The 20,317-nt window shown below is 35.7% G+C and overlaps 1 protein-coding gene across 1 annotated transcript in view; it reads left to right on the top strand.

Moving 5' to 3' along the window:
• The window catches only part of LOC143245637 (uncharacterized), a 77,902-nt gene that overhangs the window by 16,999 nt on the left and 40,586 nt on the right, over positions 1-20,317 (top strand). Inside the window, exons 2-3 of the mRNA XM_076491987.1 lie at positions 9,966-10,330; positions 17,794-17,999. Of these exons, the coding sequence (XP_076348102.1) occupies positions 9,966-10,330; positions 17,794-17,999 (571 nt within the window). The remainder of the gene's footprint in view (positions 1-9,965; positions 10,331-17,793; positions 18,000-20,317) is intronic.

Raw genomic sequence — 20,317 nt, 5'->3', positions numbered from 1 at the left:
AATCCATACTTAATGCAAATGTCGGTTTCGTTAATGTACTTTCTACTTTGTATAACTACTGGTCCCAAACGGTTTCACCAACAGTCTCATTATTGAATAAATACTGTTCTTATACTTTTAACTGATTGGATAATATATATTTACATGTATATTGACGTGAGGCCTTTAGGAACGTGGCGATACATCTCATATTGTATTTAACAATTAACCTCTCGCCAGTTATTAAACCAGAAACTGAGATTACATTTGGGTTAACATGTGAATACTCACAAATCCTGCGTAACTAATTTACATAAATAACAAGTTTTATGTTCCTAATAAAATAGCAGAAAGCTGAAACATAGTGTTGGTGTGAAAGTGTTTTGTTTATAAAAACATATAAAAATTATGGAAACAGCTATGATCAATTTGTGTTCTGACGTTACCAAAAGTGTGTAAACATCATGGTGACTGTCAGGATAAAGTTTAGTTGTACTGTTTATAAAGGTGTGTGAATATTATAGTGAAAGTCAGAATCAAGTATAGTTGTACTGTTTATAAAGATGTCAAACATTATGGAGACTGCCAGGATCAAGTTTAGTTGTACTGTTTATAAAGGTGTGTAAACATCATGGTGACTGTCAGGATCAAGTTTAGTTGTACTGTTTATAAAGATGTCAAACATCACGGTGACTGCCAGGATCAAGTTTAGTTGTACTGTTTATAAAGGTGTGTAAACATCATGGAGACTGCCAGAATCAAGTTTAGTTGTACTGTTTATAAAGGTGTGTAAACATCATGGAGACTGCCAGGATCAAGTTTAGTTGTACTGTTTATAAAGGTGTGAAATATCATGGTGACTGCCAGAATCAAGTTTAGTTGTACTGTTCATAAAGGTGTGTAAACATCATGGTGACTGCCAGGATCAAGTTTAGTTGTACTGTTTATAAAGGTGTGTAAACATCATGGTGACTGCCAGGATCAAGTTTAGTTGTACTGTTTATAAAGGTGTGTAAACATCATGGTGACTGTCAGGATCAAGTTTAGTTGTACTGTTTATAAAGGTGTGTAAACATCATGGTGACTGTCAGGATCAAGTTTAGTTGTAGTGTTTATAAAGATGTGTAAACATTATGGTGACTGTCAGGATTACGTTTAGTTGTAGTGTTTATAAAGATGTGTAAACATCATGGAGACTGCCAGGATCAAGTTTAGTTGTACTGTTTATAAAGGTGTGAAATATCATGGGGACTGCCAGAATCAAGTTTAGTTGTACTGTTTATAAAGATGTCAAACATCACGATGACTGCCAGGATCAAGTTTAGTTGTACTGTTTATTAAGGTGTGAAATATCATGGTGACTGCCAGAATCAAGTTTAGTTGTACTGTTTATAAAGGTGTGTAAACATCATAGAGACTGCCCGGATCAAGTTTAGTTGTACTGTTTATAAAGGTGTGTAAACATCATGGAGACTGCCAGGATCAAGTTTAGTTGTACTGTTTATAAAGGTGTGAAATATCATGGTGACTGCCAGAATCAAGTTTAGTTGTACTGTTTATAAAGGTGTGTAAACATCATGGTGACTGCCAGGATCAAGTTTAGTTGTACTGTTTATAAAGGTGTGTAAACATCATGGTGACTGCCAGGATCAAGTTTAGTTGTACTGTTTATAAAGGTGTGTAAACATTATGGTGACTGTCAGGATTACGTTTAGTTGTAGTGTTTATAAAGATGTGTAAACATCATGGAGACTGCCAGGATCAAGTTTAGTTGTACTGTTTATAAAGGTGTGAAATATCATGGTGACTGTCAGGATCAAGTTTAGTTGTACTGTTTATAAAGGTGTGTAAACATCATGGTGACTGCTAGGATTACGTTTAGTTGTACTGTTTATAAAGGTGTGTAAACATCATGGTGACTGTCAGGATCAAGTTTAGTTGTACTGTTTATAAAGGTGTGAAACATCATGGTGACTGTCAGGATCAAGTTTAGTTGTACTGTTTATAAAGATGTCAAACATCATGGTGACTGCCAGAATCAAGTTTAGTTGTACTGTTTATAAAGATGTCAAACATCACGGTGACTGCCAGGATCAAGTTTAGTTGTTCTGTTAATAAAAATGTGTAAACATCATGGTGACTGTCAGGATCAAGTTTAGTTGTACTGTTTATAAAGGTGTTTAAACATCATGATGACTGTCAGGATCAAGTTTAGTTGTACTGTTTATAAAGGTGTGAAACATCATGGTGACTGTCAGGATCAAGTTTAGTTGTACTGTTTATAAAGGTGTTTAAACATCATGATGACTGTAAGGATCAAGTTTAGTTGTACTGTTTATAAAGATGTGTAAACATTATGGTGACTGTCAGGATTACGTTTAGTTGTAGTGTTTATAAAGATGTGTAAACATCATGGAGACTGCCAGGATCAAGTTTAGTTGTACTGTTTATAAAGGTGTGAAATATCATGGTGACTGCCAGAATCAAGTTTAGTTGTACTGTTTATAAAGATGTCAAACATCACGATGACTGCCAGGATCAAGTTTAGTTGTACTGTTTATTAAGGTGTGAAATATCATGGTGACTGCCAGAATCAAGTTTAGTTGTACTGTTTATAAAGGTGTGTAAACATCATGGAGACTGCCAGAATCAAGTTTAGTTGTACTGTTTATAAAGGTGTGTAAACATCATGGAGACTGCCAGGATCAAGTTTAGTTGTACTGTTTATAAAGGTGTGAAATATCATGGTGACTGCCAGAATCAAGTTTAGTTGTACTGTTTATAAAGGTGTGTAAACATCATGGTGACTGCCAGGATCAAGTTTAGTTGAACTGTTTATAAAGATGTGTAAACATCATGGTGACTGCCAGGATCAAGTTTAGTTGTATTGTTTATAAAGGTGTGAAATATCATGGTGACTGCCAGGATCAAGTTTAGTTGTACTGTTTATAAAGGTGTGTAAACATCATGGTGACTGTCAGGATCAAGTTTAGTTGTAGTGTTTATAAAGATGTGTAAACATTATGGTGACTGTCAGGATTACGTTTAGTTGTAGTGTTTATAAAGATGTGTAAACATCATGGAGACTGCCAGGATCAAGTTTAGTTGTACTGTTTATAAAGGTGTTTAAACATCGAGGTGACTGTCAGGATCAAGTTTAGTTGTTCTGTTTTTAAAGATGTCTAATAAACCTATTTGTTTTCCTTTGGCAAATAAAATGTCAACGTACTGTGACTGTAAATGAACATTTCTAATAAACTCTACATAATTGGATGTGTTTTAATATCACTTTATAATGTATTCTACGATTTAAATCTGCAATTTACATCCTTAATTTTCTGATTGAACATAAATATACATTTAACAAATGTAAATCCAAACAACACACTGACTCGCAATATGTTTCTACTACTGAGAAAGTAGATAGCTTAAACAAGTAGAAAGAAAAACGGTGAAGCTGAGAAGCCAAGAAATTATAATAACTTATTTCACCAGCACGTCTTGTCACGTGTACAACACGTGAACTAATGATATTCTACCGTAACAACCTACCTTAACACGTGCATAGCATGAGAAGCTGTCACCATAGCAACACACTCGAACACCTGTATAGCACGAGAAGCTGTCACCATAGCAACACACTCGAACACCTGTATAGCACGAGAAGTTGTCACCATAGCAACACACCCTATCACCTGCCGTAGCACGAGAAATATCACAAGCTGTTTTTGTTTGTTTGTTTTGGAATTTCGCACAAAGCTACTCGAGGGCTATCTGTGCTAGCCGTCCCTAATTTAGCAGTGTAAGACTGGAGGGAAGGCAGCTATTCATTTCCACCCACCGCCAACTCTTGGGCTATTCTTTTACAAACGAATAGTGGGATTGACCGTCACATGATAACGCCCCCACGGCTGCTGGGGGCGAGCATGTTTGGCGCGACGGGGATGCGAACCCGCGACCCTCAGATTACGAGTCGCTATCACAAGCTACCCTAGCAACACACCTTATCACCCGCGTATCACAAGAAGTTGTCACCATAGCAACACACCTGATCACATGTTTGCACAAGTAATGCTGCACATATGAAACTGTCATTCATAGAAACAGATTTATGAAAATAGAAGCAAGAGAATGTAATTATGACATCTGTATGACAGTTCGTATAACTGTTAACTCGTTGCTATAAATACGTGGAACATTTAGAAAAAGTAAATTTCTCTCTTGGACAGTCAAAACTGTCATTGAAGATATTAATGAAAGAAGGTATAAAGACTGGGACCCGTCTAATGGTTAGCGTACCATGCTACAGCGTGGTCGGAGATTCAACCTTCGATATGCCGTTAAACATGAACATTATCAGCTGTGTTGACGTTTTAACTCCACTGCTCAGTTAAAAATAGTCACGTAGGGCGGTGTTGATTAATTACTATCCCTCTGGTCGGCAGCTACAAATCGAGGATGGTTATGTTTGGCTCATGTGTCGCAAAGGGTATCGTTCAGATAAAAAATAGCAAATGCTAGAAATTACCAGACCTCTTGCATTATATGTCTAAATAGTCACTGCAGAGGTCACTAGTGTGTAGCAATCAACTGCATCTAAAATAATGTGTAATAAAGTTAATATTAAATGTATGTCAGTATAATATCAGTGGATATCGGAAAATGTTTATACGAAGAATAAAACAAAGGAAAAGTTAAATAACACTTAAGGCCATAGTTGTATTCGCATTTATATGTCAAGGGATTATTGTATTTCGAGTGTTTGTTTTGAATTTTGCACAAAGCTACACAAGGGTTATCTGCGCTAGCCGTCCTTAATTTAGCAGTGTAAGACTAGAGGAAGGCAGCTGGTCACCTCCACTCATCGCCAACTCTTGGGCTACTCTTTAATCAACGAATAGCGGCATTGACCGTCACTGTATAATGACTCCACGGCTGAGAGGACGATGATGTTTAATATGACAGGGATTCGAACCCGAGGTCCTCGTATTATGAGATAAACGCCTCAACCACATGGTCATGCCAGGCCTACTTCGAGTGAAGCAGTGAAACATGGGGTTGCATAGTTATCAGATAAGGTTTAGGCAAGCAGACGTTCCTTGGTTAGAATGGGTGTTGTTGAAATCATGTAACTATTTACATTTTTGATACTAACAGTTGAAACAAGCGCTGAAGATTTTCTACGGTTTTATTTCTTACAGTTACTAGCCTATTTATTACAGAACATATAAAAATGTCCTCGTCTGGCTAACCAAACATTCTCCCCCCGTCCTCTTTGGTAGTTAAACTGGGACATATAAGGATATATGTTGCTAAAACTCAAGATTCGGGCTCAGTGATGAAGTGTGTTGTGTAGGTTTGCCCCTAACGACAAATTACGCAAACAAACATGAAGTTCAAGTACTAAAACCGGTAATATTCATTTTATATTAAAAATCTGCGTGAGAAACAGTATCCGTGTGTGGCTAGTAATTAACGTGCTTGACTCGTAGCTTCGTTGTTGCAAAAGCACGCTCCGCCATTAGAGTGACACACAAGCCCCACTATTCGCTCACCCATAAGATTAGCTCAAGAATTATAAGTAATTGCTGGCTAACTACTTCCTAGTAGAATACCAGTTCAAAAGTAGTGGTCTCTTCACTCATGGGTAGCTTGATACAGAAATTCGATATAGGAAAGAAACCTCTGTCAAAATTTTTCAATCACACTAGAAGAGTTTGAAACGTGAGGAACTTAACCAGTTTTACCAACATAAAACGTGCGGGACTTAACCAGTTTTCCAACATTGCACTCAATCGATCTAGACTGGAGTTTTATGACAGCGGTTGGTGGCCAGTTAACTAAACCACAGAGACAACCAGGCTATGTCAAGAGATTATCACGCACGTGCTACTACGTTTCAGGTGTGCTTAGTTAATCGATTCCTGACCACTGTTGCTAGTAAGTTAATAGATCTCCAGGTGGAGTATCAGGGAAGTACAGAGTTGTACAAGAGTTTACGTTGTCAACTACATTCTACAGTTTCCCTTGCTCCATTTCCCTGTGAAACAAACAATTTTGTTTTATCTTAATTCTCTTTAGGAGTGTTAAGATTTAAAGAAAATCTGAAGCTTTGCTTCTGTTACGTGTAAGATACTTACGAAATTCAAAGGGGGTTAAAAAAACAACCTTCAATTATTCCAAAGTTACGACCAACGGTGGGGTAAGTAATACGAGATACTGTACTTTATGACTTGACACTTGTTTTTCACTTAATTTATGTTCACACACACTCCCAACACGTTCTTGTTAGTTGCAATTTTGTACAACTTGTAGTTTTGTGTTGTGATATGTGTCACTTGCCAAATAATTTTGAAGTTACTATTTTTTAATTTTATTTCTGGTAACCACAACACTTCATCATGTGCACGTATCACAAAATATGTGCATGTGGTAACTAAAATGTTAAGGAAGGGACAACAATAATAGGAAACATTATTATTATTACTTAAATGTTAAGAAAGGGACAGCAGTTATAAGAAGCATTATTGTTATTACTTAAATCTTAAGGAAGGGACAGCAGTTATAAGAAGCATTATTGTTATTACTTAAATGTTAAGGAAGGGACAGCAGTTATAAGAAACATTATTATTATTACTTAAATGTTAAGAAAGGGACAGCAGTTATAAGAAACATTATTATTATTACTTAAATCTTAAGGAAGGGACAGCAGTTATAAGAAGCATTATTATTATTACTTAAATGTTAAGGAAGGGACAGCAGTTATAAGAAGCATTATTGTTATTACTTAAATGTTAAGGAAGGGACAGCAGTTATAAGAAGCATTATTATTATTACTTAAATCTTAAGGAAGGGACAGCAGTTATAAGAAACATTATTATTATTACTTAAATCTTAAGGAAGGGACAGCAGTTATAAGAAACATTATTATTATTACTTAAATGTTAAGGAAGGGACAGCAGTTATAAGAAACATTATTATTATTACTTAAATGTTAAGGAAGGGACAGCAGTTATAAGAAGCATTATTATTATTACTTAAATCTTAAGGAAGGGACAGCAGTTATAAGAAACATTATTATTATTACTTAAATGTTAAGGAAGGGACAGCAGTTATAAGAAACAATATTATTACTTAAATGTTAAGGAAGGGACAGCAGTTATAAGAAGCATTATTGTTATTACTTAAATCTTAAGGAAGGGACAGCAGTTATAAGAAGCATTATTATTATTACTTAAATCTTAAGGAAGGGACAGCAGTTATAAGAAACATTATTATTATTACTTAAATGTTAAGGAAGGGACAGCAGTTATAAGAAACATTATTATTACTTAAATGTTAAGGAAGGGACAGCAGTTATAAGAAGCATTATTGTTATTACTTAAATCTTAAGGAAGGGACAGCAGTTATAAGAAACATTATTATTATTACTTAAATGTTAAGGAAGGGACAGCAGTTATAAGAAGCATTATTATTATTACTTAAATCTTAAGGAAGGGACAGCAGTTATAAGAAGCATTATTGTTATTACTTAAATGTTAAGGAAGGGACAACAGTTATAAGAAGCATTATTATTATTACTTAAATCTTAAGGAAGGGACAGCAGTTATAAGAAGCTATTATTGTTATTACTTAAATGTTAAGGAAGGGACAGCAGTTATAAGAAACATTATTATTATTACTAAAATGTTAAGGAAGGGACAGCAGTTATAAGAAACATTATTATTATTACTTAAATCTTAAGGAAGGGACAGCAGTTATAAGAAGCATTATTGTTATTACTTAAATGTTAAGGAAGGACAACAGTTATAAGAAGCATTATTATTATTACTTAAATCTTAAGGAAGGGACAGCAGTTATAAGAAGCATTATTGTTATTACTTAAATGTTAAGGAAGGGACAGCAGTTATAAGAAACATTATTATTATTACTAAAATGTTAAGGAAGGGACAGCAGTTATAAGAAGCATTATTATTATTATTTTATGTACATATATCAGAAGGTTACCAAAAGGGTGTCAAAGGAAAGTGAAAATGGATCGTATAAAATACACAAAATACTGTTAATATACTCAATATGTACATATTGATGAGGTCCTCAGTCAGGATATGAGATGTCCTGGGAGAGGATTAGTTCTGAGGAACGTAGGGAACTCCTGATACATATCTCTTACATGTATACAGACATGTTTTGGCAACCAAGAAGCTTAGGGTTATAAAACTGCCAGAGTTTCACAAAAGGTTAATTTAAAGTTTGATTTTTCTACTACACGATTTAGATATTATCCTAACACTTTACTGTAAAAACTGGTCCGGTGATTACTGTTCACAGAATATTCTAACTTTTTTAGCAGACTGGTCCTTGATTTCAGATCAGATATTACACGTTTTTGACAGAGTGGTCCTTACTATAGATCGGCTATTACCTCAGACCTTATTTATAGCCTGGTCCTTGACTATTGTGTATAAAATATCTTAACTTTTTTTACTAGATTGTTTTCGTTTTTCTACTGTAATGAAAATGTTATCCTAGTATTTCCATCAAGTTGGCTCATTGTCGCCATGTTGAATATCTTCATAAGCTTTCCGCTAAATTGTTTATTTTACTAAAACTTATGTTAGGTAGTAACACCTCTTCGCCAAACTGTTCTTTGACTACAGTTCAGACATTATCCTAACCTTCTCATCCCTTTGATTCTTTGACTACAGTTCAGACATCATCGTAACCTTCTCATCCCTTTGATTCTTTGACTACAGTTCAGACATCATCGTAACCTTCTCATCCCTTTGATTCTTTGACTACAGTTCTCTGAGTGTCGCGGGTTCGAAGTCTCTTCGCCCCAAACATACACGCTCTTTCAGCCGTGGGGGCATTATAATGTTACAGTCAATCCCACTATTCGCTGGGAAAAGAGTACAACAAGAGTTGGCGGTGGATGATGATGACTAGTTGCCTTCCCTCTAGTCTTACACAGCTAAATTACGGGCGGGTAGAGCAGATAGTCCTTGTGTATCTTTGCGCGACATTCAAAACAAACAAAGCAATAATATTTATTTTATTATTCAAGGTCAAAATGTCAAACTATAAACTTCTATGAAAATATTTTAACACCAATTGCACGGTATTGAGATAGAATATCATTACAATATTACATTGCAAATAGAAATGGATTTAATAGAGAAAACGTGGATGATGTTTGTTTTGAATTTCGCACAAAGCTACTGAGGGCTATCTGTGCTAAACGTGGATGAACTTTTGCATTGAGAAACCTGAATTAAGTATATTTTCATATCAATAATTCTGGTATACAACGGTCCGGCATGGCCAGGTGGTTAAGGCACTTGACTCGTAATCTAAGGGTCACGGGTTCGAATTCCAGTCACACCAAACTTGCTCGCCCTTTCAGCCGTGAGTGCGTTATAATGTTACGGATGATTCCACTATTCGTTGGTAAAATAGTAGCCCAAGAGTTGACTGTGGGTGGTGATGACTAGCTGCTTTCTCTGTAGTCTTACACTGCAAAATTAAGAACTGCTGACGCAGTTAACCCTTCTGTAGCTTTGCGCGAAATTCAAAAAACAAACAAAGTGGAATATAAGAAGTGAAATATAAGAAATCCAAATACTTAACTTTCTTACTAATTAATAAAATAATCAAATTGTGTTTATCAAAGATTCATTTGGTTTTTTTATTATTGTTTTAATTTAGGGTTAAAGGTTACATAAGGAACTTTTGGTCACATCGAAGAAATATATTATTTCCAAAAAAAATTTCACTTCTGCTTTGGGTTGCTGAAGCTGTATGAATGTCAAACTCCGGCAATGATGATTGGTCGAATACTGGCAGCAAAATTACTTCGTTCAAGAATCTTAGGCTTAGACAAATCGCTTTGGGTGTCCTACCAACAGTCAAGAAGGAACCAGAAGAAGATGAAATGCTGAATTCACTCAGAAGGAATCTCTAAGGTTCTGGCTCTTTCGGAACAGGAAGCGTGCAAAACAGCAGATGAAAGTAATAGCTGCGAAAGTGACAACTCTGAAAAAACTTCACCTCAAAAACTGAAGAAAGCTCGAACTAAAAAGTCAAGACGTGCATCTGTATCGAAACGCGGTGAACAGGAGGTTTGCAGCAAAACTGAGTTAAACCATTTGACAAATCAATCAAAACTCGCTTCAGCAAAATCCAGAAGTTGCAAGAAGACAAATCGTCAAACATCAAATGCTTCTTCGAAAACAGACCCGAGAGAAAACACTTTAAAAACAAATCAAAATTCCGTAAAATTAAAAAACGAGAAACGTAAACGTGGACACAAACAGTCTGTCAAGGAAACGAGTTACAATGGAAAAGAAAGGTAAGTTTTGAAATTATTTCAGAAACGTTTTATTAGATCAAAATTAATTCTTTCACAATGGGGGAAGGGGTCTTAAATATGTTAATTTATCGTTCAAGAGTTAATTAAAATTCGCTCGTCTACCCCACCCCCTCACCACCCCTTGTTATCTTAAAAAAATATTATTCATTTTTAACAGTGAGACAGACAAAATGTATTCTCAACACGACTGGTACGATGTTAAAACTTTATTTAAATAAAGTACAGCAAAACGTTTCAAACTTCTTAGGTTATCTTCAGGTTAACAAAAAGCGTTTGCAACTGACCTATACCAGACACATGTTTTAGGAATGGTCAGTTACAAACTCTATTTTTTAACCTGAAGATGACCAAAGAGGGTCGAAATGTTTTTCTGTACTGTATTTTAAATAAAGTTTTAATATCCACACCAGCCGTGTTTAGAATACATTTTGACTTCAAGTGGATTTCTAGTCATCACGAAAGTGAAACAGTCAGTTTCCGGTCGCTATGAATTATGAGTTAACTTACAGTTACATTTGGCCACATGAGATTGTAATTCATTGCACTTTAATAATTTAACGGAAATATAAAACTTGAATTTGGTGGATTAGTTATTTAATTAAATAATTTGTTTTACTTGTTTCAAATGTAGTCTTTGGCTTGCATGAAATGATTGGCGTGACAGTCATATCACGTGACAAAAGTTGGTGAAAGTGTCAAGAAACAACAAAATATAGCGTTATATATGCAGTATTAATATGCCTTGTGGGGCATGCGCAGTGCATTTCTGAAAAAGAAAATAATATAGAACATCATATTATCATATGATTAAAAACTCAACATAGTTGACTGTAATTATTTGTATATTTCAACGTCCAAACATTATAAATTTCCTAGAATGTATTATCGATTTAAATTTGTAAGTGCATGTTATAGCAGTTTTTTATTTGCATATCAGCCCAAACAGAAAGATCTCGGCTACGTTATATATTCTGCAGAATAGCTTCGAAGCAGAATTACCAGAGAAATAAGTAAAAGGCTCTGTTTCTCTGTAGAATTTCGCACAAAACTCATGGGAAGCTGTCTGTACCAGTTGCCCATAATTTTGAAGTGAAAGACAAGAGAAAAGGCATTCAACATCGCTCGCCGCCAATTCTTAAGCTGCTATTTTCAGTTCTAATTGTGGGATTTGAGCATCAAGCTTATAATGCAGAGTACAGATTTAGGGAAGGTTGAGAAGTATCGTGGCATGTACCACGAAGCTTCAAACCCGAGATTTAGGGAAGGTTGAGAAGTATCGTGGCATGTACCACGAAGCTTCAAACCCGAGATTTAGGGAAGGTTGAGAAGTATCGTGGCATATACCACGAAGCTTCAAACCCGAGATTTAGGGAAGGTTTAGAAGTATTGTGGCATGTACCACAAAGCTTCAAACCCGAGATTTAGGGAAGGTTGAGAAGTATCGTAGCATGTACCACGAATCTTCAAACCCGAGATTTAGGGAAGGTTGAGAAGTATCGTGGCATGTACCACGAAGCTTCAAACCCGAGATTTAGGGAAGGTTGAGAAGTATCGTGGCATGTACCACGAAGCTTCAAACCCCAGATTTAGGGAAGGTTGAGAAGTATCGTAGCATGTACCACGAAACTTCAAACCCGAGATTTAGGTAAGGTTTAAAAGTATCGTGGCATATACCACGAAGCTTCAAACCCGAGATTTAGGGAAGGTTTAGAAGTATCGTGGCATGTACCACGAAGCTTCAAACCCGAGATTTAGGGAAGGTTTAGAAGTATCGTGGCATGTACCACGAAGCTTCAAACTCTAGATTTAGGGAAGGTTTAGAAGTATCGTGGCATGTACCACAAAGCTTCAAACCCGAGATTTAGGGAAGGTTGAGAAGTATCGTGGCATGTACCACGAAGCTTCAAACCGAGATTTAGGAAGGTTGAGAATTATCGTGGCATGTACCACAAAGCTTCAAACCCGAGATTTAGGGAAGGTAGAGAAGTATCGTGGCATGTACCACGAAGCTTCAAACCTGAGATTTAGGGAAGGTAGAGAATTATCGTGGCATGTACCACGAAGCTTCAAACCCCAGATTTAGGGAAGGTTGAGAATTATCGTAGCATGTACCACGAAACTTCAAACCCGAGATTTAGGTAAGGTTTAAAAGTATCGTGGCATATACCACGAAGCTTCAAACCCGAGATTTAGGGAAGGTTTAGAAGTATTGTGGCATGTACCACGAAGCTTCAAACTCGAGATTTAGGGAAGGTTGAGAAGTATCGTGGCATGTACCACGAAGCTTCAAACTCGAGATTTAGGGAAGGTTGAGAAGTATCGCGGCATGTACCACGAAGCTTCAAACCCGAGATTTAGGGAAGGTTGAGAAGTATCGTGGCATGTACCACGAAGCTTCAAACCCGAGATTTAGGGAAGGTTGAGAAGTATCGTGGCATGTACCACGAAGCTTCAAGCCCGAGATTCAGGGAAGGTTGAGAATTATCGTGGCATGTACCACGAAGCTTCAAGCCCGAGATTCAGGGAAGGTTGAGAATTATCGTGGCATGTACCACGAAGCTTCAAACCCGAGATTTAAAGAAGATTGAGAAGTATCGTGGCATGTACCACGAAGCTTCAAACCCGAGATTTAGGGAAGGTTGAGAAGTATCGTGGCATGTACCACGAAGCTTCAAACCCGAGATTTAGGAAGGTTGAGAAGTATCGTGGCATGTACCATGAAGCTTCAAACCCGAGATTTAGGAAGGTTTAAAAGTATCGTGTCATGTACCACGAAGCTTCAAACCCACTGTCCAGAGTGGACCTTTTCTTGAATATAATAATTCTACTTTTATTTTTCATGTTTATCATTTTTAACAAAATTAAGTTTAAAATATTAAAGATTAAGACACTTCATTAAAACTAAATGTTTAAAAAATTACCAAACGATTCGACCCCGCCTAGTGTATTTTCAGTGATAAAATGATAGATTTTCCATCACAACAAATTGCCATTAAAGCATATATTCTCAAGACATCTGGTATGGGAATAGGTCGTCTACAGCTTAATCAAAGAAGATCGAAACGTTGTTCTGTACTTAACTTTAATTAAAGTTTCGATACTCATACCAGACGTCTTGAGATATATTTTTACTTCATCATTAAAACAATCTTGTTACTTTAGTGTTTATAGTTTCTCCACATTTGAAGGATACGGTGACCTTCTATAGTTCTGGATTACCTGGTAGGACTGCGGTAAGTCCTCAGATTCACAGTGTTAAAATCAGCGACCCAATTCCTATTGGTCGACAAGCAGATAACCTGATGTGATTTTGCTATAACAACATAAGCTATATAGTTCTGGATTACCAATACGTAAATTTCAAGATGAAAATTCACAGCTGTATAATGAACTTGTTTGTTTGTGGCATTTGTTGTAGAAATGTATTTAGTTTGAAATTTTGTTGTTATTCAGGGTAATTACTGAAACAAGGTAAATTATAATTATGTTGCAATATCTCACTGCGAAATATCTTCAAAATATGATACATTTCTTAAAGATCACTTATACATCAAACACAACACGACTTACAAAATTCTCCCCAAGACAATTTACGTAGTTGGCTACACTATAACATGGCTGATGTTAACAAGTTTATTTAATTTTATTAAACTCTTGGAGAGCCATTTAACTACGTTGTCCCATTGATCTTCTAATCAAATAGAAGGTAACTAATAATCCACCATCTTGCCCCAATTAGGGTCTAAACAATAATATATATGTATGGCTCAATATGTACGTAGACAAGATGAGTTTGTAAGAAATGGTTTACATAACTTCAACAATGTAGATGTTTATCCAAACAAAGACAACAACAAATAGTTATTCATCCAAACAAAGACACCAACAAATAGTTATTCATCCAAACAAAGACACCAACAAATAGTTATTAATCCAAACAATGACAACAACAAATAGTTATTCATCCAAACAATGACAACAACAAATAGTTATTCATCCAAACAAAGAAAACAACAAGTAATTATTCATCCAAACAAAGACAACAACAAATAGTTATTCATCCAAACAAAGACACCAACAAATAGTTATTCATCCAAACAAAAACAACAACAAATAATTATTCATCCAAACAATGACAACAACAAATAGTTATTCATCCAAACAAAGAAAACAACAAGTAATTATTCATCCAAACAAAGACAACAACAAATAGTTATTCATCCAAACAAAGACACCAACAAATAGTTATTCATCCAAACAAAGAAAACAACAAATAATTATTCATCCAAACAAAGACAACAACAAATAGTTATTCATCCAAACAAAGACACCAACAAATAGTTATTCATCCAAACAAAAACAACAACAAATAGTTATTCATCCAAACCAAGACACCAACAAATAGTTATTCATCCAAACAAAAACAACAACAAATAGTTATTCATCCAAACAATGACAACAAATAGTTATTCATCCAAACAATGACAACAACAAGTAATTATTCATCCAAACAAAGACAACAACAAATAGTTATTCATCCAAACAAAGACACCAACAAATAGTTATTCATCCAAACAAAGAAAACAACAAATAATTATTCATCCAAACAAAGACAACAACAAATAGTTATTCATCCAAACAAAGACACCAACAAATAGTTATTCATCCAAACAAAAACAACAACAAATAGTTATTCATCCAAACCAAGACACCAACAAATAGTTATTCATCCAAACAAAAACAACAACAAATAGTTATTCATCCAAACAATGACAACAAATAGTTATTCATCCAAACAATGACAACAACAAATAGTTATTCATCCAAACAATGACAACAACAAATAGTTATTCATCCAAACAAAAACAACAACAAATAGTTATTCATCCAAACAATGACAACAACAAATAGTTATTCATCCAAACAATGACAACAACAAATAGTTATTCATCCAAACAATGACAACAACAAATAGTTATTCATCCAAACAAAGACAACAACAAATAGTTATTCATCCAAACAAAAACAACAACAAATAGTTATTCATCCAAACAAAAAAAACAACAACAAATACGTATTCATCCAAAAAATGACACCAACAAATAGTTATTCATCCAAACAATGACACCAACAAATAGTTATTCATCCAAACAAAGACACCAACAAATAGTTATTCATCTAAACATCTTTGGATAACAAATAGTTATTCATCCAAACAAAGACACCAACAAATAGTTATTCATCCAAACATCTTTGGATAACAAATAGTTATTCATCCAAACAAAGACAATAACAAATAGAGCATCATGGCGAGATGAAACATTTGTTTGGAGTTGCATCAGTTTTTCTAAACGATGGTTAAAACACTGTTCCAATAACAACAACAAAGATCAATGGCGCTGATGTAATGTTATTTGTAACAGAGAGATCTGTGGTAATTAATCTAAGGTAATTTATCAGATCCCAAGGTGTTCTAATTTAAATATGGTATATGCATATGTCATTCCCATTCGCGTTTTATTATCATCCTCTTGAGGCTAATTACAAGAGCATCATGTTTCTAACAGTCTTATTTGTATTTTGGCAGTTAAATCAGATAATTTGAACCAGCATTACATAAAATAATTTATGCTCTTTGTAATTTATGCGAATAAAACTCAAAGAAAACAAGATCAAACATGAATTTTCATCGCAAACCAATCCGATCTCTCGTTATACAATGAACAGTTAATTATAAAATCAATCATTTCATAATATGGTTGCCTCAAACTAGATAACTTATTCTAACCTTTGGAATGTAAGTAGACTTACAAGGTATTTATTTTTCTTATGTAGCTTTTGCATTGTTAACATTTCTTTGTGAAAGCCACTTCATGTGCTCGTGCAGTGAACGATGCGGCGCTACAAGCAACAAGCTACAATGAATTCTCCCCAATGAATATTAAAAGTGTTTCATATATTGGTCACTTTAGAATATCACCTGAAACTACACGAGGGCCATCTCCGCTAGACGTCCCTAATTTAGCAGTGTAAGGTTACAGCAAAGGCAGCTGGTCGATATCACCCACCGCCACCTCGAGGGATACTCTTTTACAAAAGAATAGTGGATATGACCGTCACATTATAACACCCCTAGGCTAAAAGGGATAGCATGTTCGTTGCGACGGGGATTCGAACCAGCAACCCCACAGATTTCGAACTGAACACCCTAATCATCAGGCCATGCCAGATACTGTACACAGCAACGAGGCTCAAAACCTCACTTCAAGTCAGTTTGGAAGAACACTCTTGTCTTCAAAAGGAATGCCGTAGTTACCAAAGAAAATATTTGAGTCAAACAGACGTTGTAACTAGGCTGAAGAAACCTCTTTATATAGTCAAATGTGTACCAACATCCAGCAACACCTTGAACTTAATGAAAGACATTTACTGCAAAGATGGCCGAAAAAATTGAAATCGTTGTAATCACAGTTTACCACACATTAAGAAGGGTTATCTGTGCTCTGCGCACATCGGGTATCGAAACCCGGTTTCTAACGTTGTAAGTCCACAGACATATGGCTATGCCACATTTATACCAGCTTGGTGGTTCAGTGCAGCTTCAATGAACTTTTGTGTCCTTTTAGTCTTCTTTAATGTGACCATGGAAGATGGATTTTTCCAAATTTTAACATCGTCTTCTTTAATTGAAAGACCCTGCACGGCCAGATGGTTAAGGCACTCGACTTGCAATATGAGGGATGTGAGTTCTAATCCGCGTCACAAGAAACATGTTCGTCCTTTCAGCCGTGAGGACGTTATAATGTGACAGGCATTCCCACTATTCGTTGGTAAAAGAGTAGTCCAAGAGTTGGCGGTGGGTGGTGATGACTAGCTGCCTTCTATCTAGTCTTACATTACTAAATCAAGGACGGCTAACGCAGATAGCCCTCGTTAAACTTTGCGCGAAATTCTGAAACAAATCCTTTAGCAGAAGCTTGTAACAATAACATTAGCAGTATCTGAGAATAATGCGTGATCAAACGTTAGGCTTCGAGGAAATAGTTTCAAGGGCAGCCAGCATGGGACCTGAAGCAACACATTTTATAAAGTGAAACTAGCTCTCAGTAAAATTCGTCAAAGTAAGCCGCTAGGATTACAATCCATACATAGCCCAACAATCAACTGAGCGTCTACTGACTGTTAAAACTACAAAATGAAATTAAATGATACTGTAGCTAAATTATGTTGCACTCGATTTTAAGTGCTATGTCTCTGTTACATTTTGTATGATTAAAAAAAAAACTCATAAAAGTCCTTAAACATATCCAGTCCTCCATGTATAAAGAGTAATTATGTACCAAATCTTAATATGCAAGTAATCGCTTAGAAGTCAACCAAACAATGCTCATCTGTGTTCCCATATTTTCTACGAATAATAACCAGCTTTCCATTCTTTCTAGGAACCTCCCTGCATATAACGAGCTACCGCAGTTTGACGTGGTAACCATGGTTTCACAAGTTTCGGTCAGTGACAATGAAGCAGAAGGGGGAAAATCTGTCAATATCGTGGCTTGTCATAACTCGAATCCTCTACCTTCCAATCTGGTTGGGCCTTTGTCACCATGGCAACTTGAAGAAAATATCTCAAAACAATTTAAAATTCGGAGTAAGTGATATTTGTAATGCATTACGAATAATTTTTATGAAGGGATATTTGGTGAATATTAAAACGACAGCTTGTGGAAAAGTTAAACAGAGCGACTGACAAAAGTTTTCAGTTTAAATGGATGAAGAGAAAGAGAAAATAAGTATTTTAAAATTATTTCATGCACGAGAACTGATACTGAATCCATTTTATCAGTTAAATTATTGTAGTTTGTTTGTTTGTTTTGGAATTTCGCACAAAGCTACTCGAGGGCTATCTGTGCTAGCCGTCCCTAATTTAGCAGTGTAAGACTAGAGGGAAGGCAGCTAGTCATCACCACCCACCGCCAACTCTTGGACTACTCTGTTACCAACGAATAGTGGGATTGACCGTCACATTATAACGCCCCCACGGCTGAAAGGATGCGAACCCGCGACCCTCAGATTACGAGTCGCACGCCTTAACACGCTTGGCCATGCCGGGCCCAGTTGAATTATTTCATGCACGAGAACTGAATCCATTTTATCAGTTATATTATTTCATGGACGAGAACTGAATCCCTTTATCAGCTAAATTATTTCATGCACGAGAACTGATACTGAATCCATTTTATCAGCTAAATTTGATTAATTTATGAATTAATAAATAAAATGATTTGTACGTTAGAGAATTTTTTTTAAAAATACCATTTTAATTTGTATTAAAAACTACTATCTACCTGTATATATTATGTGTGTGAAGAACGACTGTACCAGTTTTGATGAACAGTGATAGAGACACTCGGATAAACCACCCAAACCTAAAATTTAATTGAATAAACAATCTGTTGATCGGTTCATGTTTGAAAATCATCCGACATTCACAATTTTAATGTCGCAAATGAGGGTTACACCGTGTAAGGAAATGAGTAACAAAATACGTGCAAAACGCAACTGACACGCTTAAATTCGGGTACCTTTACATCGAACGGGCGGGTTGTGTGATACGGCTCTAAATAATGGAAAGGGCTGCCCATTCCCTCATCTGTAGCAGTGCGCTTGAAGTCAGACATCAAGGAATACGTATATATATATATATACATGAATTCGTTTGTTAGCCGACGTGTAAAATATCTCAAAAATTGTACAGATTCTTTTAAAACAATAAATCTTATTAATAAATCATCTCATGTGGTTCATGCCACCCTGAAGATAAAATTGGACATTATGTTGAAAACAGGAAATAAAACTGTAAAATAACATAGTTAAAAAGTGTTCTTGGGAAAAATAAAACAATCCAAAGTATGTTGTTAGTGATAAGTGCTAAAACCGGTATTTGTTATTAATACTGAATGTTTAAAGTTAAAAGGGGAACTATAATACAGTGTTAAAAATTAAATAAAGACTTTCTACTTCATGTTAAATACAAATATTAGTGTTAAAATAATGAATGCTGCAGAGAAGACTTGCATCATATTTATACTTAGTGTTTAAAAAATACAAGTGTGTAAGGTTAATGGAAAGTCTAGTTGTTAAAAATGTTTAAAGTAATATTCATACTCGGTGTTAAAAACAAGATACAAAATGTTGAGAATAAGACGTGTTATTAATACGTAGTGTTAAAAATAAGACGTATTATGAATACTGAGTGTTAGAAACAAAATGTGTTGTTAGCGCTGAGTGTTAAAGGTGGGGTGTGGTATTTATATGACTGTTTAAAGCAAGACTTCAAAGCAAATTTTACAACGACAATATTAATATGTAAACACTGTAATAAAATCGTACCAGAATTTTTGTCACGTGCACAAAACAAATATAATCATAACTCAGATATGTATTTGTTCTGTTATTTCAAGTAAGAATTTAATTATTAAGGAGTTCCTTGCAATAATAGCAAACTTATTTCTAGTTCTTGAAAGACAATTGGTGAAACTCTCATGACAATATGTACGTAGCAAGGTAGCCAGTTGTTGCACGTAACCCTAACTCTATAATGTTTTCATTATAGGCCTTAAAATGTGCCAGTAATTAAGTTTTGACACGAAGGCGTGTTTTGTTTGTTTGTTTGTTTTGGAATTTCGCACAAAGCTACTCGAGGGCTATCTGTGCTAGCCGTCCCTAATTTAGCAGTGTAAGACTAGAGGGAAGGCAGCTAGTCATCACCACTCACCGCCAACTCTTGGGCTACTCTTTTACCAACGAAAAGTGGGATTGGCCGTCACATTATAACGCCCCCCACGGCTGGGAGGGCGAGCATGTTTAGCGCGACTCGGGCGCGAACCCGCGACCCTCAGATTACGAAGCGCACGCCTTAACGCGCTAGGCCATGCCAGGCCCTGAAGGCGTGTCAGTCAAACCGAT

Source organism: Tachypleus tridentatus, chromosome 2, assembly GCF_004210375.1.
Source record: "Tachypleus tridentatus isolate NWPU-2018 chromosome 2, ASM421037v1, whole genome shotgun sequence".
Classification (NCBI taxonomy): domain Eukaryota; kingdom Metazoa; phylum Arthropoda; class Merostomata; order Xiphosura; family Limulidae; genus Tachypleus; species Tachypleus tridentatus.
This window is presented reverse-complemented; position numbering and strand designations above follow the sequence as displayed.